This window comes from Microcaecilia unicolor, chromosome 4 (genome assembly GCF_901765095.1).
Source record: "Microcaecilia unicolor chromosome 4, aMicUni1.1, whole genome shotgun sequence".
Lineage (NCBI taxonomy): Eukaryota > Metazoa > Chordata > Amphibia > Gymnophiona > Siphonopidae > Microcaecilia > Microcaecilia unicolor.
Genome location: NC_044034.1, coordinates 170,684,224 through 170,708,177, shown reverse-complemented (window position 1 = coordinate 170,708,177; position 23,954 = coordinate 170,684,224). Strand labels below are relative to the sequence as shown.

The following is a 23,954-nucleotide window of genomic DNA, read 5'->3' as shown; positions in this document are numbered from 1 at the left end:
GCTGTGGTGGTTTCCCACAGCAGCTCTGCTCTTCTAGTTTTGCTCTCTGACACTGATAAAACTATTGAATTCCAGTTCCAGCTTCCACTGTATCTTTGGCACCTCTAGCTAGCTGTTTGTTGCAGTGTCTCTAAGGCTTTTATTGCACTTTTGCACTTTTTCTTTATATTGGACAGCTAGCTATATTAAGAGCTACTTCAATTTAGCCTGCACTTCAATTTTCCCTGCACTTCTCCATTAGGAAGCATTTCTTTTCTTTCCTCTTTGGCCCCATCATCTGCGGTTTCTCTGTTTGGCTGTTCTGAGCCCTCATGTTCAGTTCTAGGCTTTGCCTGTCGGCAAGGCTGTGGCTCCATTCACCTTTTCCTAGGTTTGGGAATTTTGCGGCATTCTCCGCAAGGACAGCATCAGAGTGCACCTCACTCTAGATGAGATCCGAGAGTTTATCTTCCTGGGTCTTCTTGGAATCCTTGAGCTGGGTGCTCACCCTTCAAATGAGCCACGTCGTCCCATTCCAGACAGCTCTGGTACGATTTTTTTTCTTCACCGAGGACTGGAGGATCTAGGTTCAGACTTGGGTGCGCGGTGTGCTCAGGGCGCTGAGTCCTCGGGCCTGGCTATGCATTCATGTCTTGGGCTCTGTGGCGGACACTTTGGAGATGGTGCTGTGGACGGTGCTCACAGACAACATCTACAGCTCTTGCTTCTCGACGGGTGGTCTCCTGTGTTACGTGGCTGTTCTTGGTACGCCAGCTCATGAACTGGTGGCTTTGCAATTGCTCCCTGTAGAAGGGATGACCTGGCGCCTCCGCAGTGGATGGTGGTGGTCATGGATGCGAGTCTCTCGGACTGGAAAGCTCTTTGCCTCCTCCTTCCGTTTCCGGGGTGGTGGATGGCACAGGGGACGGTGTAGCCGATCTCCCACCTGGATCTGCTTTTGGTGCTGTTTGTCTTCTAGCCTTTCAGGACACATTGCAGGCCAGGCAGTTCTTGTGCCGTCTCCCCCGCCTCGACCCGCTTTTGGTGCTGTTCGTCTTCTACCACTTCAGTACACGTTGCGGGCTAGGCGGTGCTTCTGCCGTCGGAGAAGATGAGGCGGTGGCTGCTTCTTCAACAGAGTGGGACTCGGAGTCAGACTGTGGCCATCAGGGCGTGTTGCCCCCATGTAATGGGCAGAGGACCTCTTGTTCCATTTCTACGTCCACTTTGCGGGCTTTTCCTACGGTGACTTCTATTTTCTGCCATCTTCTGGTCTTGGCAGAATGGTTGTTCCGCACCAGTGCTTCTCCAACATGGCCTCAGGTAGAGAGCGCTGTAGGTAGATCTGATGGCATCCTGGCTGGACGCCCAGGTGCCTTCTTTCTTCTGTCATCGGAGAGAGGGCGATTCGGCAGGGCTGGTTGTTCTGTTGCATCCTTGGCTGGAGGACGTTCTTCAATAGTGTTTCCTCCGTGGCCTATCTGCGGCCGAGTTCTTTTCGGATCGCTCTCCACCGGGGTTGAGTCATTCTGGTAGCTCTGGATTAACCACGGCGCCCTTGGTATGCGGATATAGTGAGGCTCCTGGTGGTGCCTTTTGTTTTGGATCCGCATGACTCTGGGCTCTTCGTTCTGGGTCCACTCCTGAGTGGATGATCCCTCTCGCTTTGGTCTTACAGCCTGGTGTTTTGAGAGGTCGACTCTGAGGAACAGAGTTCTTTGGACGCTATGTTTACTGTTCTGTTGCGATCTTGTATGTGGTCTACGGTCCACTGCAACCGCGTATTCTCATAAGTACATAAGTAGTGCCATACTGGGAAAGACCAAAGGTCCATCTAGCCCAGCATCCTGTCACCGACAGTGGCCAATCCAGGTCAAGGGCACCTGGCACGCTCCCCAAACGTAAAAACATTCCAGACAAGTTATACCTAAAAATGCGGAATTTTTCCAAGTCTATTTAATAGCGGTCTATGGACTTGTCCTTTAGGAATCTATCTAACCCCTTTTTAAACTCCGTCAAGCTAACCGCCCGTACCACGTTCTCCGGCAACGAATTCCAGAGTCTAATTACACGTTGGGTGAAGAAAAATTTTCTCCGATTCGTTTTAAATTTACCACACTGTAGCTTCAACTCATGCCCTCTAGTCCTAGTATTTTTGGATAGCGTGAACAGTCGCTTCACATCCACCCAATCCATTCCACTCATTATTTTATACACTTCTATCATATCTCCCCTCAGCCGTCTCTTCTCCAAGCTAAAAAGCCCTAGCCTTCTCAGCCTCTCTTCATAGGAAAGTCGTCCCATCCCCACTATCATTTTCGTCGCCCTTCGCTGTACCTTTTCCAATTCTACTATATCTTTTTTGAGATACGGAGACCAGTACTGAACACAATACTCCAGGTGCGGTCGCACCATGGAGCGATACAACGGCATTATAACATCCGCACACCTGGACTCCATACCCTTCCTAATAACACCCAACATTCTATTCGCTTTCCTAGCCGCAGCAGCACACTGAGCAGAAGGTTTCAGCGTATCATCGACGACGACACCCAGATCCCTTTCTTGATCCGTAACTCCTAACGCGGAACCTTGCAAGACGTAGCTATAATTCGGGTTCCTCTTACCCACATGCATCACTTTGCACTTGTCAACATTGAACTTCATCTGCCACTTCTCAGGTGTTGAGGATTTTTTGAGGCTAGTTGTGGCCCACGCTTGGTCTTCATTGTGGGTGCCTGTTCCTCAGCGATTGAGTTCTTTCTGCAGGATGGGTTATAGAAGGGCCTGGCCTGGCCTTGCACTCGGAGGTGGTGCATTTCTTGCAGAGTGCTTTGCTCCTCCACTGCTGCGACCTTCTTCTCCCTGAAACCTCGTTCGTATTTTCCGAGTCTAGCTTGGGGTTCCTTGTCTCCCGAGCATTGCTTTGGACTCCTTTTGTTCCTTTGCAGAATGCTTCACTTAGGAATTTACAAACAGTGTTTTTGGTTGCCAATTCTTCGGCACGCAGAGCGTCTGAATTTTTAATGCAGCCATTCCGAGCTGTTTTTTCTGCAATTTGCTGAGTCTGGAGTGACCTTGCTTTCGGTTCCTTCTTTCTTTTTTGGCTGTGGTTTTACTTTTCTTTCTTTTTTTCAGCCTCTTTCTTCCCTTTCAGGAGGGGGATTTTCACACGGAGAGCATGGCGCTTCATCTTCTGGATGTTCAGAGGGCTCTCCGGTATTTTCAGAGTTTGCATGTTTTTCAGCATTCATATCTTCTCTTTGTTGCTGGTTCTTGCTGTGGGACGGCGGCCTCTGGTCTGATCTGATTTTGTTTTTCTCGTTGGATTGCAGATAATTTGTGGATTTTTTGGAAAGGTTGCATTCCGCCAGTGGCATTCCAGGCTCATTTCACGAGTTTGCTATCTATTTCTTGGGCAGAACGGGTGTGCTTTCACTATTCAGATGCTGCCTTTGCAGCGGCGGTTCTGTCTCAGGGAGCGGCAACTTCCCACCCTACTTAGGGGTTGCTTTTGTACATCCCACCAGTCCTTGGATTTATCTGCTGCATACACTAAGGAAGGTAAAATTATGCCTTACCTGCTGATAATTTTCTTTCCTTTAGTAGCAGTAGATGAATCCAGGATCCTGCCCTTTGTCAGCCGCGCTTGTTTTGCCTATATGTTCTGGTCTTTAGTTTCCAAAAAAAAAAAGAAGAGGAAAGAGAATAGAAACCATTGAAGAGGACTCCATCGCAGTCGTGGTTTCTCTTAAGTCAGATGACATGTTTCTGTTGTATGGTTGGTGAGGAAGGCTTCCTGGTTTCTTGTCTGATTCTGCTTGGTGATTCTGCTTGGTGATGAGACATGTACAGAGGTGAAGGTGGAGCTGGCCGTCTGGTATCACTGCCTTCAGCTTTGTAATCTCTATCTCCACCTGCTGGTAGATGGACACAACCCACCAGTTCTTGGATTCATCTGCTGCTACTAAAGGAACGAAAATTATCAGCAGGTATGGCATAATTTTACCTTGCTTTAAGGAATGGTATTGCCAAAGAGTAAGATTATAAGGTGGTGTCTGATTTCTTTTTTTTAATTCATTGTCTAGAACTTACACAAGCATAGCTTGGTAAAGCAAAAATTATTAGCAACGTGACTTAATCAAAACCAAAGAGAAAATAAAAAGGAAAAATTATGTACTACACAGACATGAACATTTGTAGGGAGAATCAATGAAAACCCTGGAGCTGGATATTTTAACAAAGGAAAACTAATAATATCCAAAGCAAAAGGAAAGAAAAAGATGGTCACAGTCGATCAATGCAAACTGCCCAGTGTCCTGCATGACAAACCAGAAGCTTAACACTGAGAACATCTCAGGATTAATTTTTCAGTACCTAAAAGAAAAGAGAGTTGCACAGTCTCAAGGAATACATACCGTAGCATTGTAGAAATAACCACAAAGTTGCAAGGAAAATATAATTGAAATTGGCTGCCAGAGAGAGCCCTTTGCTTCATACCTTAGAAAGCTTTCTTTTATCCTATGTAGCCCTAAGTGTGTCAAGGAAAATACAGACTTAAGATACCCTGAATAAAATACATCTAATACAGAGAAAAAGCACAAAACATAATTTCTATTTTGCAGAAAGAGAGAACATCAATCAGGTGTCCCCGTGGCCCTCCTTAATTTTGCAGTTTCCCAGCAAACCTATGAGGTATCAGCAGACAGTTTTCCTTCATTAAGTCTGGCCTACAAGTTGAAATGTGAAAAGACCAAAAAAAAAAAAAAAAAAAAGCCTTGCTCAAGGACAGAAGAGGGTTTTTTTTTTCCTATAATTTTCACATTTTTTTTTTTTTGTAGAAATCACCAGAGGGCACAAGAGGCACTTTAGAAAAGCTTAGCATTCACAAGTTCATATTTTTGTTATGTTCAAACCAGCAGTACAGCAGCTGCTTATTTTTAATCCAACCTGTGTCGCCTCACTCATCTGCATCTTTATATTCTATTGAATGTCTAAAATCAGAGTGGTAGGTGTTGAAATAGATCTATGTAAATCAGAGATTCTCAAATGTTACTTAAGTAGGGATGTCATGGCAGATTTCACTGGGAGAGGGGGAGGAAGGCCACAGCATGACACACATTTTATTTATGTATTTTATTAGGATTTATTTACCGCCTTTTTGAAGGAATTCACTCAAGGCGGTGTACAGTAGGAACCAAGCAAACAAACGCAATAGATAATTACAGCAGGAAAATATTCAAATAAGACTTTATGGCATAGTATACTAACAATTTCAACACAATACATAATAAAATATTTTAATAGACAGCATAGGGAGTAGGCAAAAATGGAAGATAAAGATAGGTAAGAGAGTAAAAGGAATTAGAAAATAAGGGAACTAATTTAAAGAGACTTGCACAAGAGGTCAGAAAGATGATTAAATGTTATCTCAGCTAGGGTAGGAGTGGATAAACGTGTCCTGCTGCATTATGTGCAGCCTGTGTCACTCCTTTTGTGTGTGTGTGAGACTAAGAAGTTAGTTACTTCTTCCATTAAAGGACTGGTTGAATAGCCAAGCTTTCACCTGCGTCCTGAAGTAGAGAGAGTTTTGTGTTAAATGGATACTTTCAGGGAGTCCATTTCAGAGTGTGGGGGCTACTCCAGAGCTTGCTTGCAGATATCACATTGTCTAATGTCTTTTGGAGAGGGTATAGTTAGGGATATTCCTTGGGAGGACCTTATTGTCCTTAAAGAACAAGATTATTGTCTACACACCTCCCAGTACTCGGGGCCATTTCCTTTAAGGGCCTTGAAGTTCAGACAGAGATTTAAATTAGTCCTGTATTGTACTGGTAGCCAGTGAAGTTTTTGCAAAAATGGTGTATTGTAGTCACGTCGCTTGCAATCTTCTATTAGTCTTGCTGCCGCATTCTGAATCATTTGGAGCTGGTGTAGACCCTTTATAGTCAGACCAGTATAGAGTGCATTACAGTAATCCAGTCTTGATGTTATGTCATGCACAACTGGGATAAGATTTGCCTTCTCAGTGTAAGGAGAGAGGCATCGTAGTTGTCTCAAATAGTAGAAGCAGCTCTGAAGGTTGTTTGGATTTGAGGAATTTGAGTGCGTGTTGAATCTAACTGTATCCAAGGTTCCTGACTTGTGATTTGAGGGGAGTCCATACTTCCCAAAAGAAATTTGATATCAGGTATGTGTCCGCTTGTGTTAGGGATCCAGGGAAGCTCAGTTTTACATGGGTTCTAGCAAAGTTTGTTGTGTTTAGCCCATTCTGGAATTGATGTTAGACAGGTAGTCAATTTATTCAGGGCTTGTAGGTAAGTCAGGTTCAATGGGTATGAGTAGCTGCACATCATCCGCATAGATGTAGAACTGAGTGTCCATCGACCGAATCAGCTCAGCTAGTGTCTTGAGGTAGATATTGAATAGATATTGACTATATCGATCCTTGTGGTACCCCACAGGTCAGTGCCCATGGTGGCGATGAGATGCTGCCAAACATTATGGACTGTTTGATAGATAGGATCTGAACCAGGCAAGTACTGTTCCATTGATACCTGTTTCTGCCACATGCTTCCTATTGCCGCTCTTTGTGGGGGAATGATAAAATAAAAGGCTGGCTTCAGTCTCATACCCATTGCTAGTTCAACACTGCTTTTCTGGCTATTCACAGAATGCCTTTCTTCATTCCATTGCACAGCCATTGGGGTTTGTGCCAAGGCCAAGAGGACCAATAATGTCTCACTTCTCATCAGGCTTTGCAACAGTGGGCAAGTCAGTCCTCATGCATGAACTAAGGAAAGTGTTTTTTTTGTCAGAGATGAAGCTTCCATTGGCCCTGCAGTGAGCAACTGACTAGCAGGGGGAGAAATTCAGGTATCATGGCCTATAGTAGATGAATCTGTTACTGTGACTCTGGGGGGGATATATTCATTCTTACACCTTGCGCTTCCCCATAGTCCCATTGTAAACAACCAAAGGAGCCTAGGGACCCTTTTGCTAACGTGCACCAAGCAGTTAAATGTGTGCTAACCACGGTGGCATGGTGTTTAGCATGTGCTAATTTACTTGTTAACTCCATGTTATATTAGAATTTGGGAACTAAGCAGGTTATGGGCATGGACTGCATACTGCAGTTAGTGGGCAGTACTTGCTGTGTACTAATTGTCACTATTGCAGTACATGCGGGTTCCCCTAGCACCGCCTCAATAGGTGTACATTCAGGTTTCAGTGTGGTAATTGCTAAGGATATGCTGGACACACTCCCACACTACCTTTGCACATAGCCCATTTTAATTTTCGCAATTTTCACTGTTAAGGCATGCTAAGTGCAAAAACTTAGTGCAGTGTATTTGAAAAAGAAAAGAAAACTTTGTTGGGTTTATTAATAATAATTTTGGATTTTTACCTCACATTTTCAACATTTTCAAGAAGTACAGAAGTATTGCCATACTGGGAAAGACCGAAGGTCCATCAAGCCCAACATTCTGTTCCATAGCGTCCCACAGATCAATCCAGAGACTTGTGGGTTATGTCCCTCTACCAGCAGGTGGAGATAGAGAGAACTTCAGAGGTTTACTATATGTGGTCATGTACAGTCACCTTAACATCAGTATTCTCTCTGTCTAGCAGGTGGATGGTCATATCTGTACAGCTCTGGATTGATTGGCTCCTGGCCTGGTCCCCTGGGTCTAGTCGAGCTTCTGGGGTCTGAGATGTTCTGGTCTTGGGACTTGGGTGCACCCCTGGTGGTGCCAGGTCCCTCCCTTCCTCCCCCATCAACCCCTCCTCTCTGCTTGACTGGGGTTTGTGGTTCTCACTCTCCTGACTTTAAAAGGAGTCAGGTTTCTTTTGCTCCGGCGTCCTCTCCTGCCTTAAAAAGAAAAATGCCGTTTGAACACTGTTTAAAGAAAATCTCATGCCGGTTTGCAGGACCGACTTGGCATGCGACAGCGATTCCCAAGAGGGTGAGTAGGACCTATCTGCACTGGTGGGGCACAGCAACAGCGGCTCCCAGTGTGGGAGCCACTGGACCGCTGCATTTTCCCATGCTGGAGATTCACGGTACAGCCCAGCTCCATGGAGTGGTGTGCTCCTTCCCTCCTGGCTCATTTTGGTGGGCGCAGGGCAGTGGGGATTGAGGGCGCCATCTTTCTTACCACTCCACATGGCAATGCTGAAGTCCCAGCGCTCCCCTGGGGCCTGATTTGCTTGCGATTCAGGCAGTTTTATATGTAGGCTTTTCAGAAGTGTAACTGGAGAACTGGGGTGGATCACTCCCAGTTTCTTCATATTTGATATGTAAGGGCTTCTAAGAAAGGAGGCCTGGGGTGGTTTGCAGACTCCTGTGGGAGTCCTCAGATCTCCCACAGCTTTGAGTCTCCCGCAGCTTTCCAGGGGCTAGGTCGGAGACCTATTAGTCCGCTGCAGCTGTTTTGCGACAGCGAGAGCCTTAAGCTGCAGCTTGGAAAGTACTGACTATCTGAAAGTCTTCTGGTAGAGATGCCTGCCCTTCACTAGGTGTTTTACACTATTTCTGGACCCTCCTTGAGGAGGTTCAGGGTGTGTGTACATCATTAATGTAGGGGAGAAAGGGACCAGGATTAGGGATCCTACTCAAGGTTTTTCACTCTTTCCCTCTTCCCCCCTTTCTCAGAGCATGGCAGTATACGGTTTGTTTAGTTAGGCTTAGGGCTGTGACTCCATGTTTCTGTGAGAAATGTTACATTTTAAGGCTAGTGCAGGCCTCTCAGGTTTCTCTCTGTTTCCATGGTAATCCTGCACCCTATGTGCTGCCTTGGTAGCATTTGCTCTGTGTGTACTGTTTACATCAAACTAGTTTTATTCAGGAGGGCCTTTCAGCCTGAAGGTTACAAGTTCATGGCTGGTTTTATCTATCCTTTTAGAAACTGTGGGCTCAGCTAGGTTTCCAGTGGGGCATATATTTTTTTTTTTTTTTCAAATTTTTTCATTATACATATTCAATCAATCTTGAATATTACACGATACATGCAATAATACCATCTTTAATTACAAAATCATAATTCTAAAAAGCAAATAATGACTATCGTCCACAAATAAATGTAATTGACCCAAAATGGAAAATATATATATTTATGAGCTAATATAACAGAGCTCAATCAATTATAATTATCAAAAGATTGCGTCATATTCAGAATGACCTATTCCAAGCTGCTATACAGTGTTACATTTGGTTCTAAATTCTCACAATCACACCCTCTTTGCTTTTCAAAAAATCCTCCAATTGACTGGGTTCGAAAAACTGAAATTGCTTTGTTTGGTATAGAATCCTGCAAACACAGGGAAACTTTAATTGAAAATTTGCACCAAGTGCTACTACCCTTGAACGCAGTAATAAAAATAACTTTCGTCTCTTCTGGGTTTCCCTGGAGAGATCCGGGAAAACCCTTACTTTTGAGCCCAAAAATAAAGAATTTAGATGTCTCAAGGACAGCCTGAGCACTGCATCTCTATCTATCTCGAGGGCAAATGTCACCAACAAAGTTAACCTTTGCGTGACCACCTCCAGAGAGGATTCTAGGAACTCAGTTAGATTCATTCCACCTGAAGGATTTAAATTATCTAGTACTTTACCAGTACTCTGTAAATAATATGCTCTTGTAATAGGTGGCAATGAACTATCAGTCATTCCCAGAACCTCCACTAGATATTTCTTAACCATTTGTACTGAAGTAATAAGTGGCGATTTTGGAAAGTTTATAATACGCAGGTTAAGTCTCTTTGATTGGTTCTCCAAATACTCCAAGCGCTTAGAGGCAAAACACCTGTCCTTAATCAAAGATTGTTCCACAAGTTCCATTTTTGCAAATTTTTCAGATAGAGTTTTAACCTCCATGGCTTGGTAATCATTAATTTGTAATTGTTTTAATGCAGTTTCGGCTATGGCCTTGATACTTTCAGTATTCTTTGCTATCAAAGTCTGTAAGGCAGAGAGAGTGGAAGAATTCAGTTCCCAAAGTGACTCTAGCGTCACTACAGCAGGTTTTTCTTTTCCCTCGAAAACCAGTTGAGGTGCTCTAGCAGTTTGTTCCAGGATACTCACAATTGTAGTAGAGACTACAGGAGCAGAACTACCCTCTGGTATATTCAAGCTGGCAGCATTTGTTCCGGCTTCGTGTAGGTTCCCTCCCTGAATGCTCTCTTCTCCCGTCGGGGTTTGAGCAGCAGGACTCATCACGAAGCGCTCACTTCCTGGTTGAGGGGGCGCTGCACGCAGAACAGGGCTCAAGGAAGCCCCGTTGACACTGTCGGCCAGCTCTGATACGCTGGCTCCAGCAGCAGGGGTAGATGTCACTTCTGAATCGGAGGCGATTCCAAACCGCTCGAGCGTCGACTGTTGGAGCGGGGGTCTACTTCCAGGGAGAGAGGGAATCTCCCTGACTTTCCCCCGTCTCTTACCCATCGCAAACGGCAGGTAAGGCTCTCTTTCCAGTGTTTACTAGAGCCGGATTGCAACGCGTCCGCTGACGCCAATCATACCGCGGCCATCTTGGATGAGCTCTCCAGTGGGGCATATTTTATTTCATTCTCTTTTATTGCTTGCCTGGCCAAGCAGTTCTTGCATGACTGGAACAGTTATCAGAACTCTACTGTACTAAAGATTGCTCTTCTCTCTCGCTCTTTGCACACTGATACTGGCCACACCTTTGCATACTAGCTACCCTGGTATCTGCAGCATACCAGGTACCTCTGATTGCTTCTATGGCATTTTTGGCATCCTTTCATGGTATGGGGTACCTAAATTTCACGAGGAGAGGTCCAGGAACTACTTCAGTGTAGAGGTAGCTTAATAGTTGTAATCAGTTGAGAGTAAGCACAGAGCTCTAGGGGTGATGCTTGATTACCCACTGCAGCTTGCTATCTGTAGTGTGCAATGGTGCAACAGCCATATTCTTCTATACCATCTGTCTCTGGTTCTCAGCCCCACTTGTTAGCTCCAATGCGCAGCAGTTATAGTGCACAGTCACACCAGCCAATTCTTGACCCTATCTGCAAGAAGTTAGTGCTGGCTTAGGCATCAGACCACTGATGTGGCTTCCAAGTCACATTTGGCAATCTGCCTTTTGGAAGTAATCTTGGGACTGCAGAAGATCTAGGGCAGTTGGGTAAAAACCTGAGGGACTTCCAAGTCTCGGAGATTACCAGGGGACGAGTTTTTAAGGATGATTTTTAATCTGCTTGGTTTTGTAGGTTTTGTGGGGCCAGAAAAACCACTTTCAGGGTTTCAATTTCCACTACGACAAGCCACTTGACTGCTGGTAGAATGGGCTCTGTTTCAACTCCAGGTCAACCTATGCCTGCTGCATCTTCCAATGATGGAGTCTCAGATTCCTGACCTGCTGAGCAGAAATGCCTCCCGGCATACCCTCATGTTGTCCTCTAGCTGGTCACAAGAAAGGGGATCTGGCTTCAAGAGCTGCAGTGGCCATTGGCTGAGAGAGGCAATTTCTTCAGCTGGCCTCTGTATGGGACATTCTCTCTCGTTGCGGGTGGCAGAACTTTCTTCCAGAGCGCAGTTGACTTCCTTTTCCGTGTCCCATCTGGCTTCTGTGGCTGACCTTTGTAGTTCAGCCACTTTGTCCTCTGTCCTGCCGTGGATGGCTTTTGCAGATTGCCCACTTGATCTACTGTCCTTCCCTTGCCAGGCTTTGCTGGCTTGGCGCGGCAGCGCTAGGTATTCCAGGTTTGACGTGGCAGCGCATGTAACCGCGGCCTGTGTATCATTGCTCCAGTCTGCTGAGGTTGTAGTACCCTGCCCCACTTGAGGACTGCTTTGGTACATCCCACAAGTCTATGGATTGATCTGTGGGACGCTATGGAAGGTAAAATTAGTTCTTACCTGATAATTTTCTTTCCATTAGTCCCAACAGATCAATCCAGAGGCCCGCCCTTTATTGATCTGGGTTGAGTGTTTTCTTCTAGTTGCCTCAGTTTCATCAGATTCCTTCATTTGATTTTTGGCTAAAAAAAAAAAAAAAATCAAAATATAAAGGAAACCTGTTACCCTCCCGCAGGAGCAGTTGAGAAGCCTACATGGGCTTTATGCAGGCAGGAGAGGACTTCCTCTTTCATCTTCCACTGCTTTGGCATCGACAGTACTGAAGTTAAGGTGACTGCATATGACCATATATAGTAAACCTCTGAAGTTCTCTCTATCTCCACCTGCTGGTAGAGGGACATAACCCACAAGTCTCTGGATTGATCTGTTGGGACTAATGGAAAGAAAGTTATCAGGTAAGAACTAATTTTACCTTTCCAACAGTGGCCAATCCAGGTTACAAGTACCTGGCAAGATCCTAAAACAGTACAATGCATTTTATGCTGCTTATCCTAGAAATAAGCAGTGGATTTTCCCTAAGTCTAGTTTAATAACGTCTTATGGACTTTTCTTTTAGGAATCCAAACCCATTTTAAACCCAGCTAAGCTAATTGCTTTTACTACATTTTCTGTAATGAATTCCAGAGTTTTTTAATTACACATTGAGTGAAGAATATTTTCTCCGATTCGTTTTAAAATTTACTACTTTGTAGCTTCATTGTGTGGCATCCTGGTCCTAGTATTTTGGAAAGAGTAAACAAGCGATTCATGTCTATCCGATCCAATCCATTCATAATTTTATAGACCTCTATAATATCACCCCTTCTCCAAGCTGAAGATCCCTAACCGCTTTAGCCTTTCCTCATACAACATTGTTAGTAATTCAGGAACAATAATTCCATGCTCAGAGAGTTTATAATCTAAATTGGGAACCTGAGATTATGGGGGAAAGTTATCAGCGTGAGCTACTGTTAAGGGTTTTCTGCATGACAAATAAACCATCTTAATCTTAATGGTAACCCACGTTGATAACTCCCCCCCCCCCCCCAAGTGACTTGTCTAAGGTCATAACAAGTATCAATCGGGTAACTGGTATTTGAACCAAGATTTACGTAATTATCAGTCCATTTATTTTACTAGTAGGCCTTTTTCTTAATCAACTATTATATCTAGAGAGAGGTTGGGAAAACTTTATAATCCAAATCCCCACCTAAAATATGAGACATACATTTAAATTCCATCTACTTAAAATTTGGCTTTTTGTTTCCATATGTGTTTGATATTGTGTTTTTAAAATACTTTGCTTAGCGTCCCTCCAGACCGGCCCAGGATCTGATGGGTTATGCACTCCTTCCAGCAGATGGAGACTGAGATCTCTGACTCTAGTAAGCCAATAAGAGCCCTGGCCAGCTAGACCTAGATTCAGTATTCTCAATCTCCAGCAGGTGGAAGGGAAAGGGAAGGGAAATGGGACTTGATATACCGCCTTTCTGATGTTTTTGCAACTACATTCAAAGCGGTTTACATATATTCAGGTACTTATTTTTGTACCGGGGCAATGGAGGGTTAAGTGACTTGGCCAGGGTCACAAGGAGCTGCAGTAGGAATTGAACTCAGTTCCCCAGGATCAAAGTCCACTGCACTAACCACTAGGCCACTCCTCCACTCTGAAGGAAGGAGCTGTGAGCCCTGTCCTCTCTTCTTTCTTTCTTTGTATTCTTTCTTACTGCTTTATTTATTTTTTTTTTTAAAGGCTATCTAATAATAAGAGGACTTTGGTCTTTAAGATTTACTTGCTGTGCATTGGTGTTATGTTTAGAGGCTGAGGCCCGTGGGGGTCTTCCTTGAGCCTCAGGGGTGTTACACTCGGGGGCTCCACACATGCTCTGTCTGTCAGCGGTGAGGAGTTGGAGCGAGCTGGGCATGTAAGTACTGCACAGCTTTGGAGGTTTCAGCAGTGGCTGGCCCCTCTCACTCTGTTCCTCCCACAGTGGTTGCGGGTCTTTGGCACTAGGTGCAGAAAAAATGCACACTCTTGGTTGGAAGCACCACCATTTTGCCCTCACCTGCTGCTCCCTTCAGCGGAACAGTTGGCAGTGGTGCTACCGGAGCAGTCAGGAATCCCGGAGGGAGGTTTCCTTCCTGAGTTTGTTCTCCAAATGTACCAAGCTTTTTGATTTAAAAAAAATATCGGGTCCCGCTTCGACTCCTTCTGGAGGGGGCTTAGGTAGGCAGGTAGCACATGCAAAGAGAGCTTAGGGGTTCCTGGGATCTAGAGAAGGATCAAGCCTCTGATCCAGATCTGGAAATACCCTCTCTGCGATGGACTGCAAAAAGTACAAATGAGATTGAAGTGGATAGAGCACCGTTCACGGAAGAGAGAGTGTGTATGAACAACTTGAAAAGATAAAGGTTGACAAAGCCATGGGACCGGATGGGATCCACCCCAGGATATTGAGGGAGCTCAGAGAGGTTCTGGCCGCGGCGGGTCCTCTTAAAGATTTGTTTCATATATCCTTGCAGACAGGAGAGGTTCCGAGGGATTGGAGAACGGCGGAGGTGGTCCCTCTTCACAAAAGTGGTGATAGGGAAGAAGCTGAAAACTACAGGCCGGTAAGCCTCACTTCGGTTATTGGAAAAGTAATGGAAGCGATGCTGAAGGAAAGGATAGTGAATTTCCTGGAAGCCAATAAGTTGCAAGATCCGAGACAACATGGTTTTACCAAAGGGAAATTGTGCCAAATGAATCTCATTTAATTCTTTGATTGGGTGACAGGAGAATTGAATCAGGGACAAGCTATGGAAGTAATCTACTTAGATTTCAGCAAAGCTTTTGACACGGTTCCCCACAGGAGGCTCTTAAATAAACTGGATGGGCTGAAGATAGGACCTGAAGAGGTGAACTGGATTAGGAACTGGTTGACGGACAGAAGCCAGAGGATGGTGGTGAATGGAATTTGATCGGAGGAGGGAAAGGTGAGTAGTGGTGTGCCTCAAGGATCGGTGCTGGGACCGATTCTGTTCAATATATTTGTGAGTGACATTGCCGAAGGGTTAGAAGGTAAAGTTCGCCTATTTGCAGATGATACTAAGATCTGTAACAGAGTGGACACCCGGGAGGGAGTGGAAAACATGAAAAAGGATCTGAGGAAGCTAGAAGAATGGTCTAAGGTTTGGCAATTAAAATTCAATGTGAAGAAATGCAAAGTGATGCACTGAGGGAATAGAAATCCTCAGGAGACGTATATGTTAGGCGGGGAAAGTCTGATAGGAACGGACGGGGAGAGGGATCTTGGGGTGATAGTATCTGACGATCTGAAGGCGACGAAACAGTGTGACAAGGCGGTGGCCGTAGCTAGAAGGTTGTTAGGCTGTATAGAGAGAGGTGTGACCAGCAGAAGAAAGGGGGTGTTGATGCCCCTGTATAAGTCGTTGGTGAGGCCCCACCTAGAGTATTGTGTTCAGTTTTGGAGGCCGTACCTTGCGAAGGATGTAAAAAGAATAGAAGCAGTGCAAAGAAAAGCTACGAGAATGGTAAGGGATTTGCGCTACAAGACGTATGAGGAGAGACTTGATGACCTGAACATGTATACTCTGGAAGAAAGGAGAAACAGGGGTGATATTATACAGACGTTCAAATATTTGAAAAGTATTAATCTGCAAACGAACCTTTTCCGGAGATGCGAAGGAGGTAGAACAAGAGGACATGAAATGAGATTGAAGGGGGGCAGACTCAAGAAAAATGTCAGGAAGTATTTTTTCACGGGGAGAGTAGTGGATGCTTGGAATGCCCTCCTGCGGGAGGTGGTGGAAATGAAAACAGTAACAGAATTCAAGCACGCGTGGGATAAACATAAAGGAATCCTGTTCAGAAGGAATGGATCCTAAGGAGCTTAGCCGAGATTGGGTGGCAGAACTGGTGGCGGGAGGCGGTGATAGTGCTGAGCAGACTTACACGGTCTGTGCCATGAAAAGGACAGATACAAATCAAGGTAAGGTATACACAAAAAGTAGCACGTATGAGTTTATCTTGTTGGGCAGACTGGATGGACCATGCAGGTCTTTTTCTGCCGTCATCTACTATGTTACTATGTATTAGGCGAGGGGCAGTTTTTGGAGGACCCCGGTCCAGCAAACCTGGGTGCGGAACTTTTACTCCTAGGGGAAGATCCTTCGGTTGTTAGAATTTTTCACAAGGAGGACTTGCAGGAGCTCATTGCTTTGGTGGCAACTACGTTACATTTTGAGGACGAGCAGTCCACGGCGAAAAAGGGCCAGAAGGTGGATCTTCTGGTTAAGGGCATTAGACGTCTGGGTAAAATCTTCCCTATGAACCAGGATATTAGGGAAATCATTCAGGCCCAATGGGATGTGCCAGATTCTCCTTTACATCCAGCTCAGTCTGTGGTGCGGCTTTATCCAGTTCAGGATGCAGACAAGTCCCTTCTTAAAATACCTGTGCTAGATCAGGTAGTCTCGACTGTTACTATGTGCAGTACAGTTCCTGTTGATGGAGGCACAGCTCTTCGGGATGTTCAGGATCACCGGATGGAGTCTCTCTTAAAGAGTAGTTTTGATGTCTCTTCCTTAGCAGTTCAGGTGGCCATCTGTGGTTCCTTGGTGGCTAGGGCTTATTTCCGGTGGGCCGAAAGGGTCTTGGATAGAGCTTTGGATGATTTGTCTTTGATAGATGCCGAAGTGGCTAAAATTGAGATGGGTTCCGCCTTTTTTTAGCGGATGCTTTGTACAATTTGCTGAGGGCATCTTCTAAGTCCATGGCCTTAGGAGTAGCAGTGTGACAATCTTTTTGGGTGATATTAAGGTTCCTCGCCTTCTGGAGGACCGGCCTAGACCATCAGGCCATGGCTCGCTTTTCAGCTGCAGTCGGGGGCCAGATTTCCATGTTTCAGACAGATACAGGAACTCAGTCAGAGGTCCAGGTTTTTCCAGAGAACTCAGTATTTTCGGGGGACTCCTTGAGGTGGCAGGGAGCCTTGGGGCTTTTCAATCCTACCCAATGAATGTGTTCGGGTTCAACCTCGGATGTGACGTTTGTGAGCCCTTGTCCCAGAGGCGGCTGCGTGAGGATCACTCAACCACCTCTGGGTAGACGGAGGCCCAAGAGTATCCCAAAGAACTGAACTGGATTGCAAGTGGAGGTGAACTAAGGTAGTTTTAATGGCAGCAAAAGAACACAAGGCAAACGGCAAACAAAACGGCTCAGCAATAATATAAGGGAAGAGAGGACAATTAAGCATCCTAGCTGCACATCCTAACACTAGCTAAAGCAAAATAAATCCTTAAGCATACAATATTGGCAAATAGTCAGACAGCCTAGCTGTACAAAAAAAGGAAACACAAGCAGAGAAGCTAAAGGCCTGCCCTGGCAGGCAACAGAAAGCAGTAGCACTTGGCTGGAAGCGGTGAGACTGCTGGCAGTCAGATAAAGGTTCATTCTGTCAGGACTCTCAAGTAAGCCGCGGAACCTCCGCGGCAAGCTCTCTCAGAAGCAGAAAATGAGCAAAGGAACTCAAAATAGTCTCTTGTAGAAGAAAACAAACAGTCTCTGAAATGCCTAAGCCAAATGTTCCCAAGGCAAGCAGGTCAGTAACTGTCTCTGAAAAGCCTGAGCTGAATGCTCCTAATGCAAAAGACACACAGGCACAGCGCAGCAAACAGGAACCAGGAATAGCCCACGTGGATTCCTCCGCGCTCCAAGCACAGCCACCTTGTCCAGGGATACTTCTCGTCCAAGCATTCACAGTCCAATACACAATACGGGGCCTACTCACTGCAGTCAGCAACCAGGGACTCACTGTGGAGAACCGGGGACTCGGCTGAAGGGTAAGAAGCTCTCAGGACTCCAAGGCTTGGAATCAGGCTTCACTGGAAGAGAGCTCTCAGGACTTCAAGGCTTGGAAGCAGGCTTCACTGGAACAGAGCAAGAAGGAGAAAGCTGCAGCAATGCTTCAGGCCACTGCCTGACAAGGAAACAGCAGATGGAACCAGCACTGATGACATCACCAGCTTGGCTTTCACCACTCTACATTGACCCCACAGGTCACTGGCTAGAACTGCAGGTAAAATAGATGGACTAGGGCACTGACGAGCAAGGCTTGGACATCGACAACTGTGACATCTGATACCTGTGGGAGCGCATTTAACACAGTTCTGTTGGAGGTTGGTCCACTTTACCTCCGAACAGTGGGTGTTAGAGGTTATTTGCGACAGGTATGCCTTAGAATTTGTGCAGCATCTTCCAGACGCCTTCTGGAGTCTCCCTGCCAATCTCGCCGCAAGGCGAGCAGGGTCCGGGACACTTGAACAATGCCTCTCGAGCTGCAGGCTATTTGTCCAGTTCCCTCCTTGGAAGTCAGGCAAGGGCATACTTTGTAGTTCCAAAGAAAGAAGGGTCCTTCCGCCTGATTTTGGATCTCAAAATGGTCAATCGGACCCTCAAGATCACTAGTTTTTATATGGAAACTCTTTGCTTGGTGATAGTGGCCATCGGATTGGGAGAGTTTTTGATATTGTCCTTACTAGGTCTCCTTTTGAGCCTTTGGTGTCTTGTTCTTTTAAGGATTTGACTCTCAAGACAGTATTTTTGGTGGCCATTGCGTCGGCTAGGAGTGTTGGAGTTGCAGGCATTTTCCTGTAAGTTGCCATATTTGTTCTTTTCAAAAGAGCAAGTGGTGTTGCGTCCTGTTCCTTCCTTTCTTCCTAAAGTTGTGTTGCATTTTCATTTGTCTCAGTCGGTAGTTTTGCCTGCCTTCGGTGGTCTTCAGAGCCAGAGGAAGAACCTAAGATTGCGGACGCCTGATGTCAGGAGAGGCCTTAAGCACTATCTGAAGACTATGGAGGAATTTCGACATACAGATCATCTTTTCCTGCTTATTGGTGGTTCCTATAACGGGCTAGTGGCTTCAAAACCCACCATCTCCAGGTGGCTTAAAGAGATGATTGCTGCCACTCACCTTCTGTCAGGGAAGCCAGTTCCAGATGGAGTCAATTCCCAATCTACCAGGGTCAAGCTGCTTCATGAGCATGAGCGTTTCTTGGTGCCGCCTTTGGAAATTTGTAAGGCAGCAGCTTGGTCTTCCTTGCATTCATTCTCTAAGCATTACAGATTAGAGGTTCAGTGTCGTCAGGAAGCAATTTTTGGTGCGAGGGTTCTCGTAGCAGGTTTGCTGGGGTCCTTCCTTTTTAGAGTACTGCTTTGTTACTTCTGATCAATCAGATTCCGGGCCGGTCTGGAGGAATGCTAAGGAAGCAGAAATTAGTTCTTACCTGCTAATTTGATTTCCTTTAGTCCCTCCGGACCAGCCCAGATCCCACCCTTTTCATTGTTGATAGAACTGAAGAGCAGTTGATTGTTTGTTAGTGTTGGATCTGGAGTTTTGGTTGGGGATGGAACTATTTTGTGTGTTTTACAGTTTCTCCTTTGTTAAACGCATATGTATGCATGCATACCTTGCATGTGTCTTCACATTTAGCGGACATGAGTACTTAACCATGTTGATTGAAAATTACTCTTCCTAAATGAAGCTTGAATCCATGCATTGCAGAACATTTAGAGGAGGTGGTCCTGAATTTTGGCCGTTTGAAAAATAGGGAGAAAAAAGCTTCAGGAAAAGCAGCTTTTGTTAAGAAGGGAAAAAAAAAAAAAAAAAACATCAGCCCCTGGCTTAAAGTTTCTGAAACTTTTAGCTACTCATCGTATATCTGAATAAATTACAGGGCTCTTGTGCTGCAGTTATTTCTAAGATCTGATTTTGAATATAACATAAAAAAGCAGTAAAAGATAAAAGGATTCATCACGGGGGGGGGGGGGGGGGGATTTCCTGATGGTGGCTTGCTGGAAAAAAATATAAAGCCACCCACATGGAGACTTGATTATCCAACATAAGAGGTAATTTTACCTTTGACTTGAAAAACGGTTGACCAGTAACCTATGGGAAAACGTTTTGGGAAGGGGTTCGGGGCAAACCAATTAAGATATGTAGCAACCAATCTGTCAATATTCAACTAGCAGAGGTGAACATTTTTTTTTTTTTTTTTTAATGCTCCTGCCTGCCAAATTAGACACAGATATTCAATGCCATCCATGTCCGGACACCAGCATGGAATATCCTGGTGAGCAGAAGTGCCCAAAAGTTATTCCGTGTTGTACCCACATAACTAAACCAGTTTTGGTATTAGGGATTCCCAAGCCCCACCAGCTGAAAACTCTCAACAGCAGTCCCTCCTGCATACCTTGTAAATAGCAGATCTTCGCCTGCAGCAAGCAGCGACTGATACATACTACTCGCACTGACCCCACAGCCTTCCCTCTGACATATTCCCGCCTATGTGGAAACAGGAAGTTGCATTAGTGGGAAGGCTGTGGAGCCAACATGAGCAGTGTGTTTTAGTTGCTGTTCGCTGCCGGTGAAAATCTGCTATTTAAAAGGTATGCGGGAGAGGGGGGATGTTTGAGACACCATATGGCATGCAAGTGAGAGAAGGAGAGACCAAATCACCTGTGGGATGGGACGAGGTTCTTCTCCCACCCATCTTTGGCCCAGGCCCACCCAAAATTGGGTGTCTGGCTACGCCCCTGCTACTGGGACCTCCCCAGCTGCACCATCGGATGGATCCAGCATTGCTGCGGCAGTCAGAGGACATATTCAGTGGAGCTGCCCAGTTAAGTGGCACTGAATATCCCCTCCCAGCCCACTCAGTGTGGTTTAACCAAGCAGGAGCCTCTCCTGCTCAGTCAAGCCCTTTTGAATGTCCACCCTGATTAATTAAAATCAAAACAGTAAACTGAGATGGAAGAATCCCAGCCTTTATGAAGCAGAATAGTTGACTGATGCACAATAAGCTTGACTATTTAAAGTCAGTTATGCTTTTAAAAGCAAATTGGGGGGTACTTATGCAACTACATTTTGGCAGAGTTGTCCTTATAGGTGTTCTGAGGTTTGGGCAGTGAGCAGCAAAATTCAGCCAACAACCAAACAGCAGATCTAAGTTTTAAAATACTGTTAATATTCAGTGGTGGCATTAATCCATTCACCACCACTGGAGAAAATCTAGAACTTTAAAGGGATGCAGGATCTATAACTTAGCCACATCCAACCGTTGAATATTGGGTCCAGTGATTCTTTAATATTTGTCTAGGGACTAGGGTATAATGAGCTGTATTATGCATGTGAAAATTTAAAAATTGAAGTTAGAGACAATCTAAAAGGAAATGGAACCAAATACCGATAACTAACTGCAAATTAGTAATATAGCGAAATCCTCTACTTAACACCAATTTCAGTCTATATTTTTCCACATCTGTGAACTTTAAATCAAAAGGTCTGCAGTCTCTGCTTGGACCAGCACTTTCCAATCAGTGACAGTTTCCTGAGTTGTGCTTTTCCCTCTGTGCTGTCTAGCTTCTGCCATGGCCCCTTGTCACTTGTGAATAGTACCAGTCATTCACAGTTCTTGGCTTCCCTCTTTCTATTTGAAAATAATAGAATTGTGTTTTTAAATTCCTGTCCTAAGAGATACTGTATTATGACTTGAAATACAGATAAGGTGTGTTCTACATCCTCTGATAAAACCTTTTGTTGAACTCTTAACCATTTGATATGACCAGTTCTGCACACCAGAAACATTAGTCTGCTAAGTTATTGCATGGATATTTTATCTTGTTTTATGATTTGTGTGCTAACCTCTCTCTTAACTCTCATATAGGTGGATGGATGATAGCCTAGTAAATGACATCACTCCAAAACTGATAGGCGACAGACCAAATACATACACCTACACAAAGGCCTTGGGAGAGTATATTGTGCAACAGGAAGGTGGAAAGCTTAATGTGGCCATTGTAAGGCCGTCCATTGTTGGTGCAAGCTGGAAAGAGCCTTTCCCTGTAAGTCACTATTACAGTTAAAGCTTATGAGCTGGTTAAAGTTTGAGTATAATGCTAGAGATTTAGGTCAGATCTCAAAGAGGGTTTGCAATTTCTTCTTAATTCTCATGGTAATAGCAGTACATGTTATAAAATCTCCTTTCTATTGACTGACGTTGACAGCATTTGTATATACAAAGAAGCCAAAGATTAAAGGTGATATGATGTACTTATTTAATCCTCTGCTTTTTTTTACATTGTATTTCATAAGGCAGCAAGCACATGTAGCAGCAGTTGGTAGACTGATTATGCAACTATATTCTAGCGAGATGTGCTGAAAACTCCCATATGTAGTCCTAACTCCCTACCCCTACATCTATCTGTCAGTATAGCTTCTGAACATATAAAAAGTAAATGTGTGGTGTAAAAATCTACACATGCAAACTTCCAGAGGAGCAGCAAAAGAATGTGTGCAGTTATTCATCTAATACCTGCTGGAAATGTTGCACACTTTCCCTACAGGGGCCACTACTTAGAGATTCTGTGTTGCTGTACTTAAAGCTAAAGTAGTTATGTGAAGCCTCATACTTGTTATCGTTAACTTTTAAGATATAATAGCAACTGCAACTACAGCGCCTTGTAGAAGTCTTTACCCTCTTGTACATTTTTCACATGTGTCTGTCTGAAAAATAAAGCAGGAGATTGTTCACACAATGTATTGTACACTTCAGTGTGAAAGAACAATTATATAAATATTTGAGAAGTAATTAAGAAACGAAATTCTCCTGATTTAGTGTTCACATCCATTGTTCTAGTAAACCCAGCTTAGACTTAGTTCCGAGTATTTCCTTAATGAGGCCTATGATATAGGGCAGTGATGGCGAACCTATGGCACGCGTGCCAGAGAGGGCACGCAGAGCCCTCTGTTGGCACGCGCGCCGTTGCCAGGGGCATAGCCACGGGCGGGCCTGGATGGCCCAGGCCCAGCCACTTGCATGTCCTCCCCACCGGCGCTGATGACCTCCGTCGAAGCGGCCATGTCTTTGAAAGCTCTGCCCGTCTCTAGCCTTCCCTTCGTGAGTTCGTTCCCTCAGTCAGTCCCGCCTTCTGACATCATTTCCGCGAGGGCGGGACTGACTGAGGGAATGAACTCACGAAGGGAAGGCTAGAGACGGGCAGGGCTTTCAAAGACGCGGCCGCTTCGACGGAGATAATAAAAAAGATTTACATGCAGGGGATGGATGGGAGCGGGAGGGGAGGGCAGGGGAGAGAGGAGGGTTGCTGGACATGGGGGGAGGGCAGGGGAGGGCAATTGTTGGACGGATGTGAGGGGAGTGAAGGGAAGACAGGAAGGAGATGCACATGGATGGAAGGGAAGGGAGTTATCAGCATGCATGCAAAAATCACATTAATTATTCAAAAGCATGCCAAATGCTTTTAAAGTTCTGTTATTCAGGTTAAATTGCCTTGTTGGCACTTTGCGATAATTCGATTTTGGGTTGCTGTTTGGGCACTCGGTCTCTGAAAGGTTCGTCATCACTGATATAGGGCCTACCTGTGTCCATTTCCTGCAGCAGAGCTTATTTTAAATGCTCCTGGTTAAAGAATCAAGTTTTTCAAAGAAGTGAATTTGAAGTACAGGTCTAAACAGATCAAACACAGAGCCGTTGAAAGAACTCTCCAGGTAAGGTTATTTAAAAGTACAGATTGGAGAGAAGCTCTAAGAATATGTTGATGTATTTGATTATCTTTAGGTGCACTAAGAGGAAACAATTTGGTACCACCAAGACAGTGCCTCAGTCAGGCTGTCCCTCCAAAATCAGTAGCTATATGTTAAAGAAACTGCTAAGGAAGGTCTCTGGTTCATATTGGAAAAATGTTGACTGGTAACGTTTTCAAGATTGGGAGGATGACAGGAAGAAAGCCACCGCTGACAAACAGCCGTATGATATGCATCTTGGTGTTTTCAAAGATACTCTTGGACACAACACAAATGTGGGAGAAGGTTTTGTGGTCTGATTTGGACGTAAAGAGATGTGACTTTAGTTCATGGTTTTCTCAGTAGCTCAACAGAATGTGGGGAAATGTGCAGTGGTGTGAAGACTTTCACAAGGTGCTGTATAGCTTGAAATATAGCCCAGAAATTATTTATTTGGAAGTAGAACATCTGCAAAATGAGAACATTTCTTGACAATTTTTTTTTAAATTTTGCTCACCTTTTAAATGCAGTAT

At 44.8% G+C, this 23,954-nt stretch overlaps 1 protein-coding gene across 4 annotated transcripts in view; it reads left to right on the top strand.

Moving 5' to 3' along the window:
- Window positions 1-23,954, top strand: part of FAR1 (fatty acyl-CoA reductase 1) — a 175,196-nt gene that overhangs the window by 99,581 nt on the left and 51,661 nt on the right. For all 4 annotated transcript variants that reach the window (XM_030200956.1, XM_030200957.1, XM_030200954.1 and 1 more), the window contains exon 5: window positions 21,566-21,743. In XM_030200956.1, the coding sequence (XP_030056816.1) occupies window positions 21,566-21,743 (178 nt within the window). The remainder of the gene's footprint in view (window positions 1-21,565; window positions 21,744-23,954) is intronic.